This window comes from Hippopotamus amphibius, chromosome 15 (genome assembly GCF_030028045.1).
Source record: "Hippopotamus amphibius kiboko isolate mHipAmp2 chromosome 15, mHipAmp2.hap2, whole genome shotgun sequence".
NCBI lineage: Eukaryota > Metazoa > Chordata > Mammalia > Artiodactyla > Hippopotamidae > Hippopotamus > Hippopotamus amphibius.
The window spans coordinates 12100761-12123903 of record NC_080200.1 but is presented as its reverse complement, the minus strand read 5'-3'; the positions used below and the strand labels follow the sequence as shown (position 1 = coordinate 12123903).

Sequence of the window (23143 nt, the reverse complement as noted above, 5' to 3'; positions counted from 1 at the left end):
TTGGGAGGGAGCATACTTACTGCAAGCATTTAAAGCCATGAGGCAGGGAATTCCCTGGCAGTCCCGTGGTTAGGACTCCACACTTTCACTGCTGAGGGCCCAGGTTTAATCCCCGGTCGGGGAACTAAAATCCCGCGAGCTGTGTGGCATGACCAAAAGAAAAAAAGAAAGTTAAAGGCATGAGGCAATTCCACCCCTAAAGAAATGGTGTCCCTGTGTCTGCTTCAGCCACTTCTGGAAACACTGTGTGTCCCCGTCCTGCCTCGGAGCTAATGTGGGACACATAGGCAGGGTCAGGAAGGTTTGGGTTGGAGGGATGCAGGTTCTGGCAGAAAGTTCTTTTCCCCTCTGGTTTCTCCGTGAAGGAGTAGCCTCATCTCCTAGGAAGCAGCCCTCCTGGCAGGAGAAGCACCACACTGAAACGTGGGAGGGTGGGCACTTCCACTTCCACGGGGGTCTTAATCCCTAACAAGAACGGGCCAGGCAGGGACTTGCCTGGTGGACCAGTGGTTAAGACTTCATCTTCCAATGCAGGGGGTACAGGTTCGATCCCTGGTCAGGGAGCTAAGATCCCACATGCCTCCAGGCCAAAAAACCAAAACATAAAAGAGATGCAGTATTGTAACAAATTCAATAAAGACTTTTAAAATGGTCCACATCAAAAAAATCTTAAAAAAAAAAAAAAAAAAGAGTGGACCAGGCACCGGAGAGTCTCAGGACATGGCCCCTAGATGGCCAACGTGTACCTCAAATGGTGGAATCTTAGGCAGGATCCAGAAACGCTCCATGTTCTAACTCACTGACGGGTTCTTTTTCGTTGGCCTGCCTGCTGCAGAGAGAACCAAGGTTCCGGAGTCCCCGTGTCAGGCCCCAACCTGTCGACCACCCGGCCGATACAGCAGGACCTGGGCCGCCAAGACCCACCACTGGCCGAGGATATTGACAACATGAAGAACAACAAGCTGGCCACCGCGGAGTCGGCCAGTCCCCACGACAGCCTCGGCCACGCCGGCCTGCCCCAGAGCCCAGCCAAGATGGGGAACAGCACCGACCCTGGCCCCACACTGGCCCCACCCACCACGGCCACCAATCCCCAGAACGCCACCAGCCGCCGGACGCCCAACAACCCGGGGAACCCATCCAACCCCAGCCCCCCTAAGACCCCCGAGAACAGCCTTATCGTCACCAACCCCAGCAGCACCCAGACCAACTCAGCTAAGACTGCCAGGAAACCCGACCACACCACGGTGGACATCCCCCCAGCCTGCCCAGCCCCTCTAAACCACACCGTCGTCCAAGGTATGAGCTCCAATCTCACACATCCTGGGCTCTATCCCCAGAGGCTCAGCTGGGTGACTCTGGACAGTGACTCCACCTCTCTGGCCTCAATTGCTTCCTCTGGAAAATGGGTAGAGACATAGTTCCCGCCCCCAGAGGGCTGCTGGGAGAATTAAATGAGATAATATGGATATGATGCCTGGCAAGTACACAATAGGTTAGCAGTATTTCCTACATCCCAAATTCCCACAGGGGAGCCAGGGAGTCACCATATTTGAGTCAACAGGTTCTTCTGATGGAAATTTGGGGAAGTCAGGTGATTCTCTAGGCCAGCGCTGTCCAAAAGAAATTACCCAGGCCACTTATGTAATTTTAAACTTTCTAGGGGAATCCCCTGGTGGTCCAGTGGTTAGGACTCCATGCCTCCACTGCAGGGGGCACGGGTTAGATCCCTGGTTGGGGAACTAAGATCCTGCAAGCTGAGTGATGCAGGCAAAAAATTAAATAAGTAAATGAATAAAATAAACTTTCTAGTAGCCAGGTTAAAAGAAAGAAAGAAGGGAGGAAAAGGAGAAAAAGAGGGAGGAAAGAGGGGGGAAGGAAGCAAGGAAGGAAGGGAGTGATTTTAAAAAGAAAGAAGAAATAAGTGAATTGAACTTTAATAGCTAAAGTGTATTTAACCCAAAATGCTATTGATTTATATCCAAAATGTTAATATTTCAATGTGTCATCAGTACCTTTTAAATTATTAATGAGCTATTTTACATTCTTTTTCTCGTATTCAGTGTTGGAAATCTGGTGTGTTTTACACTGCATGCCGCAATTTGGACTAGCCGTGTTTCAAATGCTGGACAGTGCAGGTCTAAGACCTTGAGGCATTGTCTGTTTTTGCCCCTCCAGACTTCCCTCATGTAAGATCACCATCCAAGAAGCGCTAGGAATTTGGAAATTACCCCCTGAATTTATTATTTTTAAGATGATAGCGTTAGCCCATTTCTGTGCAAGAGCTATCCATGAGTTTGCTCCATAAATGCTCACCACAGTCCTACCAGGCAGGTCTTGTCATTGTGCCCATTTCACAGATGAAAAAACTGAGGCTCAGCAAGGCTCAGCCTGTCCACAGACCCATAAGCGTGGCTAGGCTGTGGGATCAATGCTCAGGAGGGTGGTGCCTTGCCCCAGTCAGGAGAGAGGTGTTAATGAGGGGAACCCTGCAGTTTGTGGGAAAGGCTCAGTATTCCCATCTGTAAAGTGGGGCTCTTGGGACTCACCCTGCTTACCTCCAAGTGACAGCATGAAGATCATCATGGGCTGAGGGTAGATCTGTGATAATACCCCATGAGGGTCCCAACAGACTCAAGGCTGTAGAATGGTTGAAAGCAAGTACTCTGGGGCCAGGCTACCTGGGTTCAAATCCCAGCTTTGACACATCCTAGCCATGTGACCTTAGGCAAGCCACTTCACCTCTCTGTGCCTCAGTTTCCTCATCTGTAAAGTGGGGATCATAAAGTACCAACCTCATAGGGTCAAGTGAGGATTAAATGGCATAACAGAGTGCCTGGCACATAGTAGGCACTTTGTGTTGGCTGCTTATTGCCTGCTCTGGGGAGTAGGCAGGAGACCAGAGGTTTGTGGGAAATCGTGGAGGGAGCCCTGTGTTGGTTCTTGTCCCAACAGTGAACAAAAACGCCAACCCAGACCCACTGCCAAAAAAGGAGGAAGAGAAGAAAGAGGAGGAGGAAGACGACCCCGGGGAAGACGGCCCCAAGCCCATGCCCCCCTACAGCTCCATGTTTATCCTCTCTACAACCAACCCGTGAGTATGGCCCATGGCCAGGGCAGGGGGCCCAGGACTCCCACTGGGGCAGTGGAAGTCAGGCCAGAGGGCAGACTCTGACAAAGAGTAATGGGGGAGAGTTGCCCCTAAGACCATTAGTCCATAGGAGACCTTTGAGCAAATTAAAAAGTGATGTCCCTTTCTTAAGTTGTATAAGATAGAAACTTATAAAGACCCAACACAGCAAATAAAATAAATAAATAAATAAATTTAAAAAAAAAAGATAGAAACTTATCATAAAGTACTGATTTTGTTGGAAAAGATCCCCTCCTGCCACCAGCTAGAAAGTCATTGTCATAAATATCCACATCTACATTGTCTGTGATGTGAGAGGTGTCCCTTTGAAATGGCTGCCTTGTGCAGTGCACAACCTATACAACTGTACATAGCAGCCCTGGTCCCTGAGCTCTGCTCTACAAGGGTTTGGATTCTGGGCAGATGGTCTCTGAGCTCATGGCCCTCTGTCTTGGGCATCCTTGAGGAGGCTGGATTATTTAGGGGAGAAATCTATCATACCTATATCTTGGTGACTCAGAGGTGGTTTTAGAATTGCATTTTTCCAAAGCGTATTTTTTGAAACCCTAGTCCCTCAAAATGCATCTTGACAAAGAAGAATCATGTCAAATAGGCTGCAGGGGAAACTCTCTAAACTGCCTCTTGGAGACTCACCCTGTGCGTGTACTTTTTTATTTGGTTGACATTATCTATTTCAATAAAAAAATTCTTATGTGGCACTTAGCACCAGGCACTATTCTGAATGCTTTACAAATAAAAAAATTTCTTAAACAACCCTATAGGGGTTGGTGCTATGCTTATCCCCATTTGACACATGAAGAAACTGAGGTCCAGAGAGGTGAAGTCACCTGCCCAAAGTTAAACAGCAAGCAAGTGGGAGAGCCCAGACAGACTCCAGCATCCCTGTTCTTAGCCACTCAGCCCTGCAGCCATTCACAGAATCTCATGACATATTTATCATTATTAGCTCTTAAGAAGTTAATTATCTCATTATTACCTTATTAGCATATTAAAGGCTTTGATAAGGCCTGAAATTCATAATTTAAGTAACTAATTTTTTGGAGCCCCTACCATGTACCAGGCATATGTTAACTCTTTTGATCCTCACATACTTATGAGTTAGGCACGGTTATTATGGTCATTTCACCGATGAGGGCACTGAGGTACAATAACTTGTCTAAGGTCACTCATTAAAAAAAAAGAAGAAGAAATCTACTTAACCGAGAATTTCCCAATTTTCTTTGACCATGTGACATTTTATGCATTAAAAAAAAAGCTTTTCAATCTCCTGTAGAATCAAGGACAATATTTCTTCAACTCAGCCTGTGAGTTAAGATGTTCCAAGAGGGTGGTTTGGAAATGATGGGAACTTATAAACAGAGATGTGAATATCTTCCCTCACGGAGGGCTCCCCTGCCCCAAAAGGGCCCCCAGATGAAGGAGCTTGATACTCTGTTGGATATTAGAGATTTCAAGTAGCAGTAGGTGACATAAGGAGATTACAGAGGAAAGGGCTCGAAAGCCGGTGGTCTGAGTGGACCTCTGCATGCCTACCTGTCCCCAACAGTCTTCGCCGCCTGTGCCATTACATCCTGAACCTGCGCTACTTTGAGATGTGCATCCTCATGGTCATTGCCATGAGCAGCATCGCCCTGGCGGCTGAGGACCCCGTGCAGCCCAACGCACCACGAAACAACGTGAGTCCCAGCCCAGCTCCTCTGTCATGGGCCACTTTCTCCTGCATCATAAAAGCTGATAGCTAGGGTGGAAGGAATGTTGGGGGCATCCCTGGGCACAGCCGCCAAAGCCATTGGTTGGGAGGGGACACTCTGATTCTATTCTTGAGGAAGGATGTGCCTTGAGACAGTGGTTCTGTGTGCCTGTTGGGGAAGAGGTGGCCAAGAGTGACTGGGGCTTAAAATTGCTGGAATCCCTGGTGGGGGGAGTGAGACTGGTAGGATGTGGAGGTGCACAAGCTCTGCATGGAAATGTAGGGGGTACTAAGGCAGGGGATGCTCCGGAGGCATCGCCTCTGCAGTCAGGTCTCCCCAAGCAGACTTTTTCATTTTGACACGAAGCTTTGAAAGGAAGGATTATTTTGATTCAGAGGCACAGCCTAAACTTTGAACTTTTCAGAGAGCTAAAAAGCTCTCCCTTTGGGGGCCCAGGATCTGCTAACAGCCCCTGTCGGTTGAGCGCTTGCTGTGTCCCAGGCACAACCCCGGGTGCTTGGGGTATCTCCGTTGGACAGATGAGGAAACTGAGGCTCAGGGAGGTTTAGTGACCTGTCCAAGGTCACACAGCTGAACTCCAATTCTGGCCTCCCTATTTCTCCCACTGCTTCCCTCAACTGTCTCCGTTTATCAAACACCTACTGTGTCCATGTCCCCTCTTGAGTCCTGCCATGCAGGAATGAGTGTGTGCTATGGTTGAGAGGGGAAACCAAGGCACCAGAAGGCCAGGGCATGACAGAGGCTGGACTGGTGGCAGCACCTTCTTCCCCAGCTCCTTCCTCTACCCCCATCATCCCCCACCACGAGCCGTTTTCCATTGGGAGCCAGGCCCTGCCACCCTCGCTAAGTAGGTTAGGAGCCTTGGTGAGGCTGGCACATCCCATAAATCAAGCCCGTCCGCAGCTTACTTTGCACTTTCCCTTCCTTTGCAGGCCTGGCAGGCCCCCTGGGGACCCGATGGGGGAGATGGAATGAAATAATTAGAACAAGGCTCCTGGAGGAAACGGGTACCAGGGCAGGGCCGAGGCTGCACTCCGTTATCTCCTGCTGCCTGGTTTCCCTCAGGGACCCAGGGAGCCAGGTTCGGGGCAGGGGGACATCCCAAGAGGGGTCAGCAAACCCCCTTTCGACTCTAGGAGACTGGAGCAGGCTTTGTCTCTAGCAGGGAGGGGACAGGCTAGGGGATCCAGGGCGACCACTCCAGCTCCTGAGGCTGTAGAGCGCCCTGGCAGGGCTCAGACCAGCCCTCATGGAGCATTTGCAAAGCTCTGGCTCCCTCACCCCACCCCATGACTCCATCTCGCCGTTGAAACATCTATCTTCAAAGCCCTCTGTCTTCTGAACATCCCTGGTGGTCCAGTGGTTAAGACTCCATGCTTCCACTGCAAGGGGCGTGGGTTTGATCCCTGGTCGGGGAACTAAGATCCCACATACTGTGCGGCACGGCCAAAAAAAAAAAAAATAGCCCTCCCTCTTTAAGAGCATGGTGGCCCCTTATAGGCAGCTGATGCCCTGGGACCCTTCCCAGAGGTTTTTTCATTAGCTGATCTAGAACAGGCTCAGAAAAGTGCACAGAACACATATGATCCATTCATTTATCAAGGATTTTAAAGTGCACCACCCAAAGCAAGAAGTCACACACAACTGACCGCGATCTCCGGCACCTCTTCTTTCCGCCCCCAGTTCCCTCTGGAGCTGGTTCACAAGCGGGAACAAGGTCTGCAGACACATTTGGGTGTCGTGAATTGGGGCAGGCAGGGGATTGCTATTGGCATCAAGAGGATGGGGACCAGAGACACTGTTCATCACCCTGCAGTGCACAGGGTAACCCCATGACAGAGAGTGACCTGACCCCTATTGTCAACAGTGCTTGTAAACCCTACCCTGGAGGTATCACAACCCTCACTTCTGGAAGGAGCGTTTCTTAGCTCCTTTAATTTTCCCACCTGCACGTACATCCTTAAACACTAGGGTTTTTTTTGCCCATCTCTAACGCTGAACAGATGGAATAAATTCTGTGCGTCCCTTCCGTCACCCAAGACCGTGTCTGCCCTGAGATGAGTACACATTGTTGCCAGCACCAATGGTCATTCTTCTTCATTGCTGCCTAATATTCCATTCTGTGGCATAATTTCTTTACCCGTCTTCCTGTTGACACACATTTGGATTGTCTGCTGTTTAGAATGCTGTCACTGCACCCCCTACCCCCAACATGGGGCCCCTGGGCCTGACTTTCTCTAGAGTATAAGGCCAGAAATGGAGTTTCTGGATCATAGAATTTGCACGTGGTTGGCCCCAAAGATGCAGCCAGAATGTTTACTGGGTGATACAGTGACACTCACACCAACAACGTACAAGGCTCCCACTGCTCCACAGTCTTGGCAACACTTGGTGCTGTCAGCTCTTTCATTTAGCCAACCTGGTGGGTGTGGAATCTCATTGGAACTTTGATTTGCATTTCCTGTGATAAATGAGACTGAGAACTTTTCGGATTCCACTGAGCCACAGAAAATTGCCATTTGTAGAGGTCAGTAGGATCTACATATTAGATACAGTTGAACCTAATTTATTGGTCTTTTGATTTCCTCTTGCTCTACTTATTAAACTCTCCAGAATTTGATTCAGCTGGCCACCTAGCCTGCCTTTCCCCCACACCTTCCCTTCCTTCTTTCCTCCTTCCATTCATTGCTGTATTTAGTAATTATTTAGTGAGCAACTACTGTGTGCCAGGTGCTCAGCTAAACATCAAGGACTGACAGGGCATGAGACAGTCCCTGCTATCTCAGAGCTCACAGAGCACCAGGCCTTTATCCATGTTGTGCCCTCTGCCCAGTGCACCTGAAATGTTCTCCCACCACCATCCCCTCAGCTTTCCCAGAACCTTCCAGCCCCTTGCACCTGCCACACATCCCAGGAAGTCAGCCATCCTGGCCACTCTGGTCTCCAATGGCCCTTCAAGCACCACACATAATGAGAATGTGAGTTGTGGCCACACAGATCACAGAACCCAGCCCCTGCAGGACCCAGAACAGCCCCAGCTATTCATGCGTTCATTCAACAAACATTTCTTGAGCACCTGCTGAATGCCTGGCCCTGTGCTATAAGCTGGAGATGCCACAGGGACAGACGAACATCCCTGCCCTTGCGAAGCTGACGTTCAGGTGGGTGAGGTGGACAGTGAGATTGAATAACTATAACAAATAGTGTGTCTGGAAGTGATAAGTGGTAAGGTGGGGGATGGGAGGGAAGGGGTAGACCTGGGAAGGAAGATCACAAGCACCAGGAAAATGGAATTCTAAGCAGGCAGGCAGGGAAGGCCTCACTGAGAAAGTGATATTTGAGCCAAGTCATAAAGGAGGAGAGAGAGGGAATCAGTTGGAACGTGGGGAAGAATGTTCCAGGCAGAGGGAACAGCCTGTGCAAAGCTCCTGAGGTGAGAACCTCCAGAGTGGCAGAATCGGAGTGAGCAAGGTGGAGAGTGGGACAAGGTGAGGGCAGGATGGTGATTGTTCAGGGAGGTGATTGTGTCTCCTAGTTTGCTCACCCAGGAGACCCAGCAGGTCAAAGGCACTGGGGGATCAGACCTGTCGCCAACAGAGATACGGTCCTCCCTGAGCTTCCCTGGGGCCACCTCTAGACCATATAGTGCTTTGGACGAATAAAAAGGGCAACTTTCCTGTTGGTAACCAGGCACATTGTGCAAGGCCTTGGAGGGCACAGGGAATACTTTGGCTTTTACCCCAAGTGAGATGGGAGCCACTGAGGGTTCTTGAGCAGAGGAGGAGGGGGTGGCGGGGAGGTGATCTGACTTGGGTGTTCACAGGCGCCCTCTCGTGGTCATACTCAGTAATTACCGACCCTTACTTCTCTAAGGCAAATCTGATGAAGTCATCACCCTGCACTTACCACGTGCTGGGCAGTGTCAGCACACTCAACATCCTCATGCCAGGGTCACACCAGGGACGTGCTATGGCCTGGCCAGGAAAGGGGCCAGAGTGCAGGACGCTGCCCATCCAAACAGAAGCCACTAATGCCTGGTCTTGTGTAAGGTGGTGGGGAGGGGGAGAATCAACCCCCTCTGGTGAGGGTGTGGCCCCAAAGTGGGGAGGGAGATGGGCACCGCAGTGAGGTTGGTCCCCAGTGTCTGTCCTGGAGGGTTAATCATGTTTAGGAAACCCTATGTGGGAACAGTTGCTCACCCAGAGGCACTGGGGAATCAGACCTGTCGCCAACGGAGATATAGTCCTCCCTGAGCTTCCCTGGTGCCACCTCTAGTCCATATAGTGCTTTGGGCAAATAAAAATGGCACCCTTCCCATTGGTAAGCAGACCAGCCTAGAAGTGATTTTTGTTAGGACTTTGCTGCCATCTGCTGGACAGTTTCATTAACAACATACAAATCTGCGCTGAGATGGGGGGGCAGGGCTTGGGCAGTGCACGACCTGCCCAACTGTACATGGCTGCAGCATTTCCTCATATGGATGGAGATTTGGCTCCCTGGGGACTTTGTTGGAGGCCACATACCCCTGTGGGCCAAGGCTAGGTTCATGGGGGCTCTGCTGGAACAAGCCAGTGATCCACTGTCCTCTTGCTTTTATCCCCTGCAGGTGCTGCGATATTTTGACTATGTTTTTACAGGCGTCTTTACCTTTGAGATGGTGATCAAGGTGAGTGCCAAGGCGCCACAGGATTCTGCATCCTCAAGAATGCCACCCTGGTGCAGGAGGCTCACCCCAGAGATTAGAAGTGCTTCGTGTGTTTGAGGAACAGCAAGGAAGCTGGTGGGGCTGAAAGGAGTGAGAGAGGAGGGTGGAGATACCAGGGCAGGGAGATGAGAGCAGGGAGGTGACAGAGGTGAATCATGCAGGAACTTGGGGGCCACAGGAAGGACTTGGGCTTTCATCCCAAGTGAGGGGGAGGTGGCATAGAAGGTCCTGAGCAGAGGGACGTGACTGGACTCAGGTGTTACAGGCACCCTCTAGCTTCTGTGGGAGGACAGACTTGAGAGAGGGAGCAGGGTGGGAGGGACCCAAGAGAACTGGGAGCAGGCAGTTGTACTGGTCCAGGCAGGAGATGATGGGGACCAGCGCAGTGTGGTGGCAGAGAAGGTGGTGAAAAGTGGGCAGATTCCTGGAAGATTTGGAAGGCAGAACCAATGAGGTTTGCTACTGGATCTGATGTGGGGTGGGGTGCCCAGGGGGACCCCGAGGTTTTGACCTAAGAACCCGCAAGTCAGAACGACCTTTCACAGGGTGGGAAGGTGCCTTGGGCAGGGGCTCCTCACTTCTCTCCCAGGTCCTCTGGCAGCTATCTCAGCTCTTCAAGATGAGGTGGTCCCATTAGCCACCATGCCTCTCTGTGGCCCCTCCCCCTGAGGCTAAAGGGTGGATGCTACTCCCCAGGGTGGGGATAAGGGATCAGAGTGCTATCTCTTCTCCCCCCGTAGATGATCGACCTGGGGCTCGTCCTGCACCAGGGTGCCTACTTCCGTGACCTCTGGAACATTCTCGACTTCATAGTGGTCAGTGGGGCCCTGGTGGCCTTTGCCTTCACGTAAGTGTCCTCTCGAGGACCCCACTTGCCTCTTCGTCCCTCCACCCCCAGCCCTTTGGATCAGGGGACGTGTTCTCGGGGTGTAGAGATGGGGAGCGTGGGCTCTGGGGCGGCGGGAGGCATCCGCATGCCACCAGGAAGAGCTTCGATTGGCTTTTGCATGATGCCCACCACGGAGGAAGAAGGAGAAGGGCCCCCACCTTCTACCTCCTCACTCAGCCACGCCACCGACCCCTCGCTGTGCTGCTTTCTGTAGATTAGCCCCACCGGGACATCTCATCTTCCTTCTGCTCTACAAGCTCCGCCCAAGCCACTGTCTCTTTGGGGAGCCCCTAAAAAGACAATCAGGAAATGAATGTGCATGAGAATTTGGACCCCCCACCCTGTGCCTAAAGGCCCTGTAGTTATAGACCTGATGACCCCCTTGTGTGTCTTGAACGTCTCCTGGCAGTCCTAGGACACTCTGAAAGGTCGTGCCTCATCATGCAGCTCCAAGATGGCACCCAAGCTGTGGGCAGCCATTCCAAAATAGCACCCAAGGGCTGAGAAGTCATTCCAAGATGGTGCCCAAATTCCGGGCAGCCATGTCAAGGTGGCAGCTGAAGGCTTAGTAGCCATTCCAAGATGGTGTCCAAATTCTGGGCAGCCATCCCAAGATGGCGCCTGAATTCTGAGCAGCCATTTTAAGATGGCACCTGATGACTCAGTGGTCATTCCAAGATGGCACCCAAAAGCTTAGTAGCCATTCCAAGATGGTGCCCAAGTTCTGGGTGGTGATTCCAAGATGGCATCCAAGGGCTGAGTAGCCATTAGCTCTTAGGGCCTTGGTAGCAAACTTAGCAGTACATTCCTCAAGTTGTAGATGCTTGGGGCAGAATGGAAAAACCTAATCGGCCCCTAATCCAGAAACAAATCTTCTTAGGGACCCTGTCTGTGCCCATCACGGTGGATCATTCCCAGAAGGGAAAATCTGAAAGGGATTCGGACCCACCTCACCTACGTAATGAGAAATCGAGGGCTTCCTCTTTGTCTCTGCCTCCTGGGCTCCATTCTCAGCAAACCTGGAAGAGCCCTTGAATGGCCCACCTGACCAAACAATGAGGACTTGGTTTGTCAGGAGGCCAGTGTGGTGGCCCATTTCCAATTTAAGGGCCAAAGTGGGCCATTCTCGGATCCTTCCCTGGGAACACAATGAGGTCAAACTGTGTCGGAAGATCAAGAAATCCCCAGAGTTTCTGGATGCCTCTGAGCTGGTGGAGATGTACCATGAAGGTCAGGAGGCTGAAGGTATTTCTAACTCTGGCCAGACTCCTCATCCCCTTTCTCTTTGTCTTCTACTTTCTCTTCCTCTTTCTATGTCTGCTCTCTTTTCACCCCCTCTCCTTTTCTCTCTCTTTCTTCCTCTCTCCCTCCTCCACTTCTCCTTCTCTCTCTCCCACTTTTTTTCTTTAGATCTTTATTGGATCTCCCACTTTTTTAAGTAATTGAGTATTTGATCATTAGAACAATGGAAGAGATCATTTTAAAAATTCAAGAAGTTTGACTACATTTTCACTAAGATGTCCCATAGGTTTAATGATAATAATAATCAAAGTGCTCAGCATATTAGAGGAGAAAGATTGTCACAAATAAGACAAGGCACCCATGGCCTTCATATATAAAAAGCAATTACAAATCAGTGAGAAACACTGAACCTCAATAGGTAAGTCAACACAGGATTTAACACAGAAATTTCACAGAATGCTGACTAATAAAAATGAAAAGAAAAAAACCTACCTCAATGGAATTAGGAGATGTGTAAAATACAAACAAGATGCAATTTGTTTCTTATCAAATTAGCACAAATTTCTTCCCCCATAAACGATTTTAAAAAGTAGTACACTGTGTATATGAGCATGTAATGAAATATGCTTCTCCCTCCATCCATCAGTTATTTGAGCAACTCCTACAAGGTGTCAGTTAGGCACCATGCTAGGTCCTGAGAAAGTTTCAATTCTGAAAAGCCAAAACATGTGACTGCCCTCAGCCTGCAGTGAATCCATCTCAAATCCCCTTCCCTCCCTTGCTCCTGTTTCTGTCTTTCTGCTTCTTTCTCTTTTCCCTTTTCTCTCTCCTTCTCTCTCTCTGACTCCCTCTCCTGCTCTCTCTCTCGCTCTCTCTCTCTCCCCACCCCACATCCACCTCCCCATCTTCTCCCTCCTCCCCTCCCCCTTCCCCTCTCCTATTCCCTCTCCCTCTCCTCCTGACTCTTTCTTTCTCTCTCCTTTCCATCCTCTCCTTTGCCTTGACCTTCTGCCTACGCTGGGCCATGTGGCCTGGAGAAACAGACAGTTTGCCATTTGCTCTGGCATCAACGACCCAGTCCCCACTGTGTTCTGACCTGGGGTGGTCTTCATGACCAGGGAAGGCAAGGGCAGGCAGGCACCTCTCCCACACTTCTTCCAACCCTCCAGGATGACATCTGTCCAGCAGCCCCCAAGTCCCCCAGAGCTTAGGAAGAGATCACATCCATATCTCCACACACAGCACGCCCCCTTTGCCAGCTGTGTCCTGGGTGGTGAGTTTTGCCCTCTGTGGCCACCACTGGGTGTGGTACGATAAGAGGTAGTGTCTGCTGCCCATCAGATCATCCTTGGCACTTTCCTTCCAGACCTCTGTGGAAGCCAACAAGCTTCAGTGTTGAAGAGGGGGCCCCCCACTATTGCCCTGTTCCACGTCCATCCCTCATTTGGCCTCACAGTTTGGGAAAGGGGTGGCCTTCAAAAGACCTGGGAACAAGCCTTTCAACCGTAAAGCTTTTGCCATGATGGGCCATAGTTTCCCTGGAGCTACAATTAGGCTCAACTTTAAGCAAACCTAATCTGCAAAAACAAAATTATTTTTCCACCCAAAATCAATCAGCAAAATGATTTTTTGTGTTTGCAGAAGACTCTGCCACAGGGAGCTGATTTTGTTTTTTAATTTTTGAGTTTTCATTTTAAATATGAAGTTATACAAGGGCATTCAGAATGAGCCTACAGCTCACAGAAATTTGGCAACATATTTGTAGAGTCAGCCTTTGAAACTGGTTTTATGAAGTTGCTACAGGCATAAAGCCAGCCAGTTCATGCCCTTTAAAATCCCTATTTCAAAATATTTTTTAAATTCCTGTACAAGGAAAGGGTCTGGACAGGGATTTACGGTCATCCCTATGAGTCTCGGTGAGCTCGTAGATTTTGCAGGAACTGGGGTGTGTTAAATATTGCCAGTGAGATCCCAACAAGTATTAGAGACTCTCTTTGGGTTTTAGGAGAGCTGAGAACCTTTATGTGATGGTCATAGGAATGAAAGATGTAGACCCTGAAACCCCACTCCTGTCATAGCCTCTCCACTTCACTGCCAAGAATCCATCTGGCACTGCCACTCCTCCTCCAGGACAGGTCCACAGGCCAGGCACAGCTGGTGAGCACCTTGATCAAGCTCATCCTGCATGCCTTAGGCCAATCTGCCAGAAAGCCAGAGAAGGGGTCCCCTCAAGCTGCTACTTTTCTCCCCAGAAAAGTTTCAGAATCCTCCTTCTGGCTTCAGGTTTCTGGCCTCTGTTACCTGAGAAGGTCTCTCACCCTACAAGGACTGTGTTTATTGTCTTTCCTTGTTACCAGATGGATGTCACAGTGGCAGGAGTAGGGGATGCTCAGAGAGTCTCCGCTTTAGTGCTCAATCCCAGGGTCCTTTGCTTCTTTTCTTTATATTCTTTTAACTCCCTGTGTGCCTGTCTCCTCATAGACAAGGCTGAGAACCCCACTACGTGTTAAATGAACCTGATTGTTTTAGAAAAAGGTTCCTTCAAGTCTATCCAGTTCCCCTCTAGATGTGCAAGTCCCTGAACCTCTCTGTGCCTCAGTTTCCCCATAAATTCGAGACACTTGACTGGGTAATAATGATAGTAACAGCCTCCATTTACTTAATCTTTACAGCCACCCCATGCAGGAAGTTGTCTTATTATTCCCTTTTTCTACACAAGGAAACTGAGACCCAGAGAGATTGTGGAGGGAAGTGAGTGTAGCATGATCACTAAGGTTACCCATCTCCCAGCCCTGAACGTGAAAGCTTTCACAAGTCAACAGAACGAGACTTGACAGCCCAGCCAGCCTGGGTTCCTCGAGGCCACAGCAGGACCTGGAAATCCAGGGGAAGGGGGCATGAGACTATTCCCTTCTTTGTCGAAAGGAATCTTGCTGTTCTGGCCTGTTGGGGTGGAGGCAAGGATTCTGCAGTGCTGTGTTTGTGACCCCGTCTCGGATATGGGAAAACAATCCCTGTGGTCCTCCAAGGGATGTGTCGAAGCTCTCCTGACGGTTTCCACCCCTCCTGCACCTCCCCCAAATATCTGTGTGTGTGTGTCCTGCTCCATCTACTGACTGTGTGCCGTGTCCATGCAACCACCGTTAACACACCATTTCATGAGTCACCACACATGACATCCCGCTCTGTGCCCATGCATCGGGGTGGCCAACTGACATTTCTCAGCAGCTGGCAAATCGTGATCCTGCCCTCACTGCCAAGTGTCCATCTGGCGCTGCCACTCCTCCCTCAAGGCAGGCCGGCACAGCCGGCAGAGCACCTTGATCAAGCCACTCCTGCGTGCTCAGGAGCCCAACTGCGAGGAAGCCAAAGAAGGAGCCCCTGGACTGCTGTTTTTTTAATCCCCATCCTCAAAACAGCCCCAACCCTGAAGGCATTATTTTGCATGTGTGTAATGAAATGGAAAGATTAGCATAAAAGATACACAAACCTGGGTTTGAATCTCAGCCTGCCACTTCCCAGCTGTGTGACCTTGAACAAGTCACTTTCCCTCTCTGAGCCTCAGCTTCCTCACCTGGAAAATGGGTATAATGGTACCACCTTCCCACAGGCAGACGCAGAGACACTCGGAAGACTCGCGTATTACATCTAGGGTTATCCATCAGGTTGAGCAGAAATCACTGTCATTGAAAGACTCCTCCGTAATCCAAAAGAGGAGAATCTATACAATTCTATCTATGCAATAATTCCTAAATATGTCGCGCTTTGAAAGACACTGAGATAAAGTGAAAGGTAGTGGGGGGAAGAAAAATCCAGTGAGAATATTTGTAAGCATTTAAATCATTATCTTTTTAGAAATGTCACTAACTTCAAAAGGAGGTGGCAGGTGGGAAATTCTGTAGAGTATCTGCTTGGCAGTAGGGCTTCCACTGTTCTAATGGTGGTTGAGTTTCCCACACCTTGATCTCCAGTCGTCGTTTGAGGGTCGTAATGAGACTGAGCCTTGACTCCAAAGATGAGTTGTGCAAGGGGCCACTGCCAGTTGCAGAGCGCTTTCCCCAGGCCCACATTTTCCCAGAAGACTCTTGAAAGTTGTTCCTTAATTTCATCCCTTCTCCTTCATAACTTAAGGGGTAAAGCCAAGGCCATAGCTACTGTGTATCAAGCATCAGAACCCGAAAGGTCTGTTTTACAGTTGAGGATAGTAATTAAGGGCTGTGCTGGCAGTCAAACCCAGGTCTCCCCAGCTCCAAAGTTCACCCCCTTCAAGACATTCTAAAGGACTTCCCCGGTGGTCCAGTGGTTAAGACTCTGCGCTTCCGATTCAGGGGACGCAGGTTCGATCCCTGGTTGGGGAACTAAGATCCCACATGCCGTGAGGCGCGGCCAAAAAAACAAAAACAAAGACATCCTAAAACCCTCCAGTCCTAGAGCCTCTGGAGAAAAGAGGTTTTTCTCCAGCTCTTGGCAGTGACCTTCAGTGGCGAATTCACCTTTGGTAGTTGATAACTTTCTGGCTGTCCTGCTACTTGGAAATTTGGCTTTCTTGGTGCTGTTGCGCAGTGCTGGGGGCCTTCCAAGGGCAGGGGACGAAACGGGGGTCTTCCAGGTGGAAGGATGGGCACCGTCCAGAGCCACGAGCCTGAGGCAGCGGCCCCTCCTGGTTCCCCAGGTGGGGCAGGGGAGTGCTCAGGTGTGCGTGTGTGTATGTGTGTGTTCTGTGTTCTTTCTTCTGAGGCCGCTTATGATCTGTCTCTCCCTCCGACGCCACCTCACCAGGAGCAGTACACGGTAAAGTGCCTCTCTCTCTCTCCCTCTCTCTCGTTCTGTCTCGTTCTCTGTGCCCTGATGCAGCCGCATTGGTTCTGGGCCTGCTTCTGTAGCCTTGTGTCATTGCCACTGTCCTGTCGCTTGCAGTGACCAGAGTTCCCTCAGTCTGCTCCCCAGGAGCAGGAGCCTGGAGGGGTCTTGGCCACTGCCTCTCACCATGACCCACCATTTAGCCCAGTTCTTGAAAGAGAACATAAAGGGCTTGGGGGCGGTGGTCTCCCCATGGTCTGATTTCAAGAAGGCAGATAAGCCAGACGGGTGGGTATCAGCAGAGTGAATGTCCAGCTTCCCAGGTGGGAGAAGGATGGACATTCCAAACAACCAGGGCTTGGGCTTTAAAAGAAGTAAGTAACCCGCCTCTCCAGGAGCATCTACAGTCTCAGCAAAGTGATTCAAAAATCTGGTTGTTTTCTGTGAGAACACCTTGATCAAGCCATTCCTGCATGCTCAGGAGCCAAACTGCCAGGAACACTTTCCTCGGTGTCTCAACAAACAGGATTGTTCTCAGCCTCTCCCAAGGGAGGAGTGCCTCCTGGGAGAGACACCGCCCCCCCCCCCAACAATGGCCATGGAGTCCTTTTTAGATGAGTCAATGTGCCCCAGGAGGTATGTTCCCAAATGTCAGCAGTTTGGCACATCAAGATTTTAGCCAGTTCCACATGCAACCTAGATGTCCACTTGCTTGACGTTTTTTCCACCAACACATAGTCTAAACTTCATTGTAGTTTTGCTAGAAGACTTTTTGTCATCCCCTCACAACCAGTATTGTTAACTTCAGATAGAATGGCAACCACAAAAGTGAATCCAACACGAATGAAACAGGTGCATTGCAAGTTGTTGCATTCAAGCTGGGTCCCTTCTTTGTTAAAAGGGAAATTAGTGAGTGTGAAGGAGGCATTAAAGACCTATGAACACATACCAGAGACTTCCTCTCTAACCAAAGCAGAAGACCAGAAAGATACCTTGAAGAAAACATAGCTGTTTGCCTGCGTGATCCCATTACTTAATTGTGTTTGTGACCTGCCTGAAAGTATCTCAATGACTCTCCTGATGTGTGTCTCATACTTTTGGGGCACAGCCTTGAGATAATAATGATTTTGGTTTAGAAAAGAGAAAACCATGTTCAGACTGCTGAATCCTGCAGCATGGTGTGCCTGGCAGGTTAAAGTCCAGTTCTCTTTTTTCTCTGAAAGATGAGAGAAAGGAACCCTTAAAAAGCAAATGTCATGAAGGATGTTTTTGCACCTGGATACGCAGGTGGATGTCTCTGGGACAGCTCTCCTCATGACCCAGGAGGTAACTGTAGGGAGATGTTTGCTAACTGGCCCCCGAAGAACAGGATCCATTCACATGTGTCCTGAAACTACACACCAGGCACATGCTGGGGCGGAGACAAGAACCAAAATTAAAGGGAAAATGAACACATGGAAGAATAAATCACAGTTTTGCCTTTGAGGAGTTCTCTGTCTAAAAGCCAGAAGCCAATGACAGAAACAAAGGTGATTCTGAAACAGTACTGGGTTCTTTCAGAACCCAGAGGCAGTCAGTAGAGGCTGTCAGATGAAGGGACATTTACCTTGGGCTTTGAGGGCTGCATAATCTGGCAAATGGAGAATTGGAGGAAGGGCATTTCTAGCAGCAGGAACAGAAGCAAACGAGTGTGGCTGGGGTTTGGGGGTGTGTCGTGATGGGTGGGAATGCAAAGGGAGAGGTAAGTTGGACTAGATTCTGAATGTCAAGCTAAGAGTTTGCACTTCTAGGGATTCAGATGCTCCAGAAGGAGTCAGAGCAGGAGAGTGACATGGTCATTGGTTTTGGCCACTATGTGTAGAAAAGGTGGAAGAAGAGAGAGACAGGGAGGAGGGGGAAAGCCGGGAGGTGGATAATGGGGGTCTGACCTATGATGCTGACCATGTGTAGGAGGCTGACCCGTTGGGGATGAGGATGGAGGACAGGAAGCTGAACATGACTCTTGGGTTTCTGGCTTGGGCAGCTGGGTGGGTGGTGAGTTCCATCGCTCACAAGTCTTTGATGGCCACACACAATGCCCTCCTGTTGGGCAAGGCGGGGCCAGAATCATGGTTGGCTAAGGGTGTCATGGCGTCTGCAATGCTAAGACTCAGGCCCGGTAGACCCTGGGCTGGATCTCTATGCAGCAATCGGACAAAGACGAACTAGGAGACTCTGAAAGAATGAGGCAGTGATTTAATATCAGCATCTGATATTCTGGTTCCTTCTGCTTCTGTGGGTTCAGGGAATATGGGGGCAGGGAGTGGGGGAAGGGAGTTCTGGTTTAAAGGCCTCTTTAAGCACTTCCTGGATCCTGTTGGACGTGGAGGAGGGGGGGTCCTATTTTCTAAAAGCTCGCTAAGACCACCTCCAAAGAGCACACAGGGAGTAGCCAACTCCCTTGTGCTGGATCTGAGGGCCACCCCGTGCAGCTGCTCAGGCCCAGCCAGGTGGTGGAGGGCCCTCAACAAACGCCAAGACCAGAACCACAGAAGGCCATCTGCTCACTAACTCTTGAACTCAGATGTAGCAGGGAAGCTGACTGCTCTTCTCCAGGAAGGGCAAGGCTATGCCAGGCTCATCCCAGATTCCTAAGCCTGGGAAGGTGGGGTAACATGGGGCTGTGGGCCACCCACCACCCAGCCTGACCTTGGCTCCCTCTCTTCCCTTCTCCCCATCCTAACATCTCTCCACAGTGGCAATAGCAAAGGAAAGGACATCAACACAATTAAATCCCTCCGAGTCCTCCGGGTGCTACGACCTCTTAAAACCATCAAGCGGTTGCCAAAGCTCAAGGTGAGATTGGGGTATATGGGAGATCTATCAGGGTTGCTATGTACAGTTGAGCAGGTTGCACACTGCTCAAGGACACTGCTTTGAAAGGGATGCTGCTAACATCACAGCCATTATATATGGATATACTTATTACTACGACTCTCCAGTAGATGGCAGTAAAGTAAATGAAACAAAATCTGTATAGTAATTTTCCATTAGATAAAATGTCTTTTGCAAAGTTGAGATCCCTTTTCTTAATTCCTGTGAAGGCATCACATGGGTAAAACAGGGCATGACCCTGATCTGGGAAGCAGGAAACTAGGTTTCTGGTCCCACATAACCTTTAACTTTTCACCTTCCCATTCTAGGTCCAATATCTCCTGTTCCAAAATAGCATGAATCAACAGAGTGAAGTAAATCAAAAATGTCGTATATTAATTCATATATGTGGAATCTAGAAAAATAGTAGAAATGAACTTATTTGCAAAGCAGAAATAGAGACCCAGACGTAGAAAACAAATGTATGGATACCAAGGGGAAAAGGGGGGGTGGGATGAATTGGGAGATTGGGACTGACGTATATACATCACTATGTATAAAATAGATAACTAATGAGAATCTACTGTATAGCACAGGGAACTCTACTTGGTGCTCTGTGGTGACCTCAATGGGAAGGAAATCCAAAAAAAGAGGGGATATATGTACGTTTGGCTGATTCATTTTGCTGTACAGCAAAAACTAACACAACAGTGTAAAGCAACTATACTTCAGTTTAAAAAATTACAATAAATAAATGAAACTTGAAAAAATATCATGAACCAGCATTTCCCAAAAGCTTGTCATTTCAAAAAAAAAAAAGGAAGGAAATGATTCCAAACAAGTCATTCCAAACACCCCTTTTCAGTTGATGATGCACCTGAAGATCACCTGTATTATCTCTTTTTTAATATGTTTCTTTAAGTCAAGTCACTTTAGTTTTTTACTTAAGTGGATTTATTTTTAAAAGGAAATGCTTGTCAAGTTTCTTAAGTTGGGAAACCAGAACCCACTGTTAATAGAAGGGAAAACTAAATATCTGTTCAAAAAAAAAAATAACTGTTATTAAAATCTAGCCCCAAATGGTTGCCTGACAAAGACTTTGATCACGGATGCTTGCTCTTTCTTGGTTAAAAAGGAAAAGTGTAAGGACTTTCCTGGCAGTCCCGTGGTTAAGACTCCGTGCTCCCAATGCGGGGAGCATGGGTTCAGTTCCTGGTCAGGGAATTAAGATCCTGCATGCTGGCATGGCCAAAAACAAACAAACAAACAAACAGAAAACCTAAGCATAAAAAGGAAAAGTATAAATGTTAGGTGTTAACACAGTAACAACTAAGGAAGACTTTCTCCTTCACTCAAAAGGATCCAGAGAATTAGAAAGAGAATAACTTTGCTACCATGTGACTCGGAAAGTATGTCTGATATCACAGGTGGTGTGCCCCTCCCCCATGATTTGGGAAGTAATGATTCGAATGCCCCTTTTTGTGGATGAATATTCAAAGAGGAAATGTGGCTTCCCTCTGGACGCGAAAGCTTGCTTGCATTGACATACATGGAATCCAGCAGTAGCTGGTTCAGTGGCTCTTCCCTAGTTTCTGGGTCACAGCCCCTTTTGAAATCTCTGTGAAAGCAATGCACTCTCCCTGCTCCCCCAGGGAAAGCCAGCAGAGCTAACATGTGACTTCAATAGGTTCGGGATCCTTTATGCCTACTTGTAGTTAAGACACACTGTGATTAATAGCAGAACGGGGTTGGGGAAAGTCCAGGTTCGGACCCCTGCCTTCTCATAATGGAAGGATTCCACCTTAGCCAGAGCAGAATCTCCAGGGCATGTGACGTCCCCTCGCAAATCCAGAGCACCCCCAAGTGATCAGTGGGCAAAAGGGAGGGTACCGCACAACTCCAGATGATGGGGAGAGGGAGTGACGTGAGGAGGGGACACAGAATGAACAGGAAATGACCTGACAACCAAGGACCTTTCCTCTTGCCCTGCAGAGCCATGAGCTTACCTTGGAGAAGCTTGAAGAGGTGGCCCCATCTCCCAGGGGTTAAAAGTGGGGGCTTTTGATGCATAAAAACTCAGAATTGGGTCCAGCCCCAACACTTACTTCTCAGAACTGTGAGGCTTTAACCAAGTAACTTGACACATGTCCTTGTCTGTAAAATGGGAATAATGACAATACTTTGGTATCACGGGCTGCTGGAGGTAGAGGCAGGACAGGCTCCCAGCCCCTCATGCTGCCTCTCCCGCCCCACCCACCAGGCTGTGTTTGACTGCGTGGTTAACTCACTCAAGAATGTCTTCAACATCCTCATCGTCTACATGCTCTTCATGTTCATCTTTGCCGTGGTGGCCGTGCAGCTCTTCAAGGGCAAGTTCTTCCACTGCACCGATGAGTCCAAGGAGTTTGAGAAAGATTGCCGGTGAGTCTTGACTCTCCTAAGCATCGCCACCAGGGCTGCCAGTTGGGGGCAGGGGGGCGGCCAGATGCACCAGTCTCTTTGTAACCGAAAGCGGTGTCTGGCTGCTCCCCACTCAAAAGCCAATAAAGAGGCAAGGTTGGTGGAAAGGAAAATTTGCTTTATTTTGGATGCCGGCAACGGGGGGGGGGGAGGGCAGGGCAGGGGGGGTTCCTGTCCAAAGGCTGACTCCCCGGCCCCCCCTCCCCCTGCCCACAACCTGTGAGCAAGAGCTTTTATAGATGGAGGGAGGAGGCTACGTGCAGAAACAGCAGTCAGCTCTAACAGTCATCTTGAAATTGGTCATGTGGTGGTCTGATCAGCGTCATCTTGATTGATTTAAGGACAGTTAATCTTCAGTTCCAGGGTCGGTTTTTTCCCATTTCCTTGAGGCCAGTTCTTGGAATTGTGGCAGCTTGTATCATGACTACAGTCTGGTCATCATGTAGTTAACTTCTTCCACTGGTGAGGGTTTCAGTATCCATGAGACAGTTCAAAGGATATGGCTCAGAATATTTTCTATAGCCCTTGAGAAGGAATTAAAGGTCCTTGAGTCTGCTTAATGACTAAACTGTTATTTGGTCTCCTTTGTTTCCCTTTGCTTCTGCATTTTCTCACTTCTCTGATTAAACTTACTCTTTGGCTAAAGTTTTTCCACAGACAAAGGGTAGGATGAGGACATGGAGGGGGAAGGACCACAGGGTCCTACTCCGCTTCATCTTAGGCTTGGAAACTGAGGTGTTGAGGTGTCGGGGGTGACCTGATTATAGCCCCCTTGGATCTGGAAATAGAAAGAAAAACAGTTTGGGCGGATGAGTCACTGCCTCGTGGCTTCAGCATGAGCCATAAGCTGGTTGCTTAACTTTTGAGTCTCCACCTTTGTTAAGTAGGGGATATCAATACATATCTAGGTTCCCTTGTATGAAACCTTTATATTATAGGCAGAAGTGTTTCAAAATTCAGAATATTTTTAGATTTTTAGAAAAATTGTGAAGTGCATGTCCCACATAGCACATAACACCTTCCGCTGGTTAAGGCAGTCCTGTGATCAAATGCAATACTTCTGCCGGGAAACATGGGACTATTTGCACCAGATGGGATAAATAACAAGTACAGAGCCTCACATCCAATTGGTCAGGTTTTGTTGCCAAACGCATTAGATCAGAGATGGGCAGACTTTGTCTGTCAAGGGCCAGATAGTAACTATCTTTGACTTTGCATACACTTTTTTGCAACTAATGTAACTGAAAAACAGCCGCAAACAATAGGTAAAGAAATGGGCATGGCTGTGTTTCAATCAAACTTTCTGGAAAGTAAAATCTGAATTTTTTTAT

The 23143-nt window shown here is 49.0% G+C and overlaps 1 protein-coding gene across 3 annotated transcripts in view; it reads left to right on the top strand.

Annotated features, from left to right (window-relative positions):
* CACNA1A (calcium voltage-gated channel subunit alpha1 A) overlaps window positions 1-23143 on the top strand; it is a 241325-nt gene that overhangs the window by 170373 nt on the left and 47809 nt on the right. For all 3 annotated transcript variants that reach the window (XM_057708526.1, XM_057708527.1, XM_057708528.1), the window contains exons 20-26: window positions 836-1299; window positions 2956-3094; window positions 4698-4827; window positions 9470-9529; window positions 10309-10415; window positions 19235-19334; window positions 21613-21773. In XM_057708526.1, coding sequence (XP_057564509.1) covers window positions 836-1299; window positions 2956-3094; window positions 4698-4827; window positions 9470-9529; window positions 10309-10415; window positions 19235-19334; window positions 21613-21773 — 1161 coding nt within the window. The remainder of the gene's footprint in view (window positions 1-835; window positions 1300-2955; window positions 3095-4697; window positions 4828-9469; window positions 9530-10308; window positions 10416-19234; window positions 19335-21612; window positions 21774-23143) is intronic.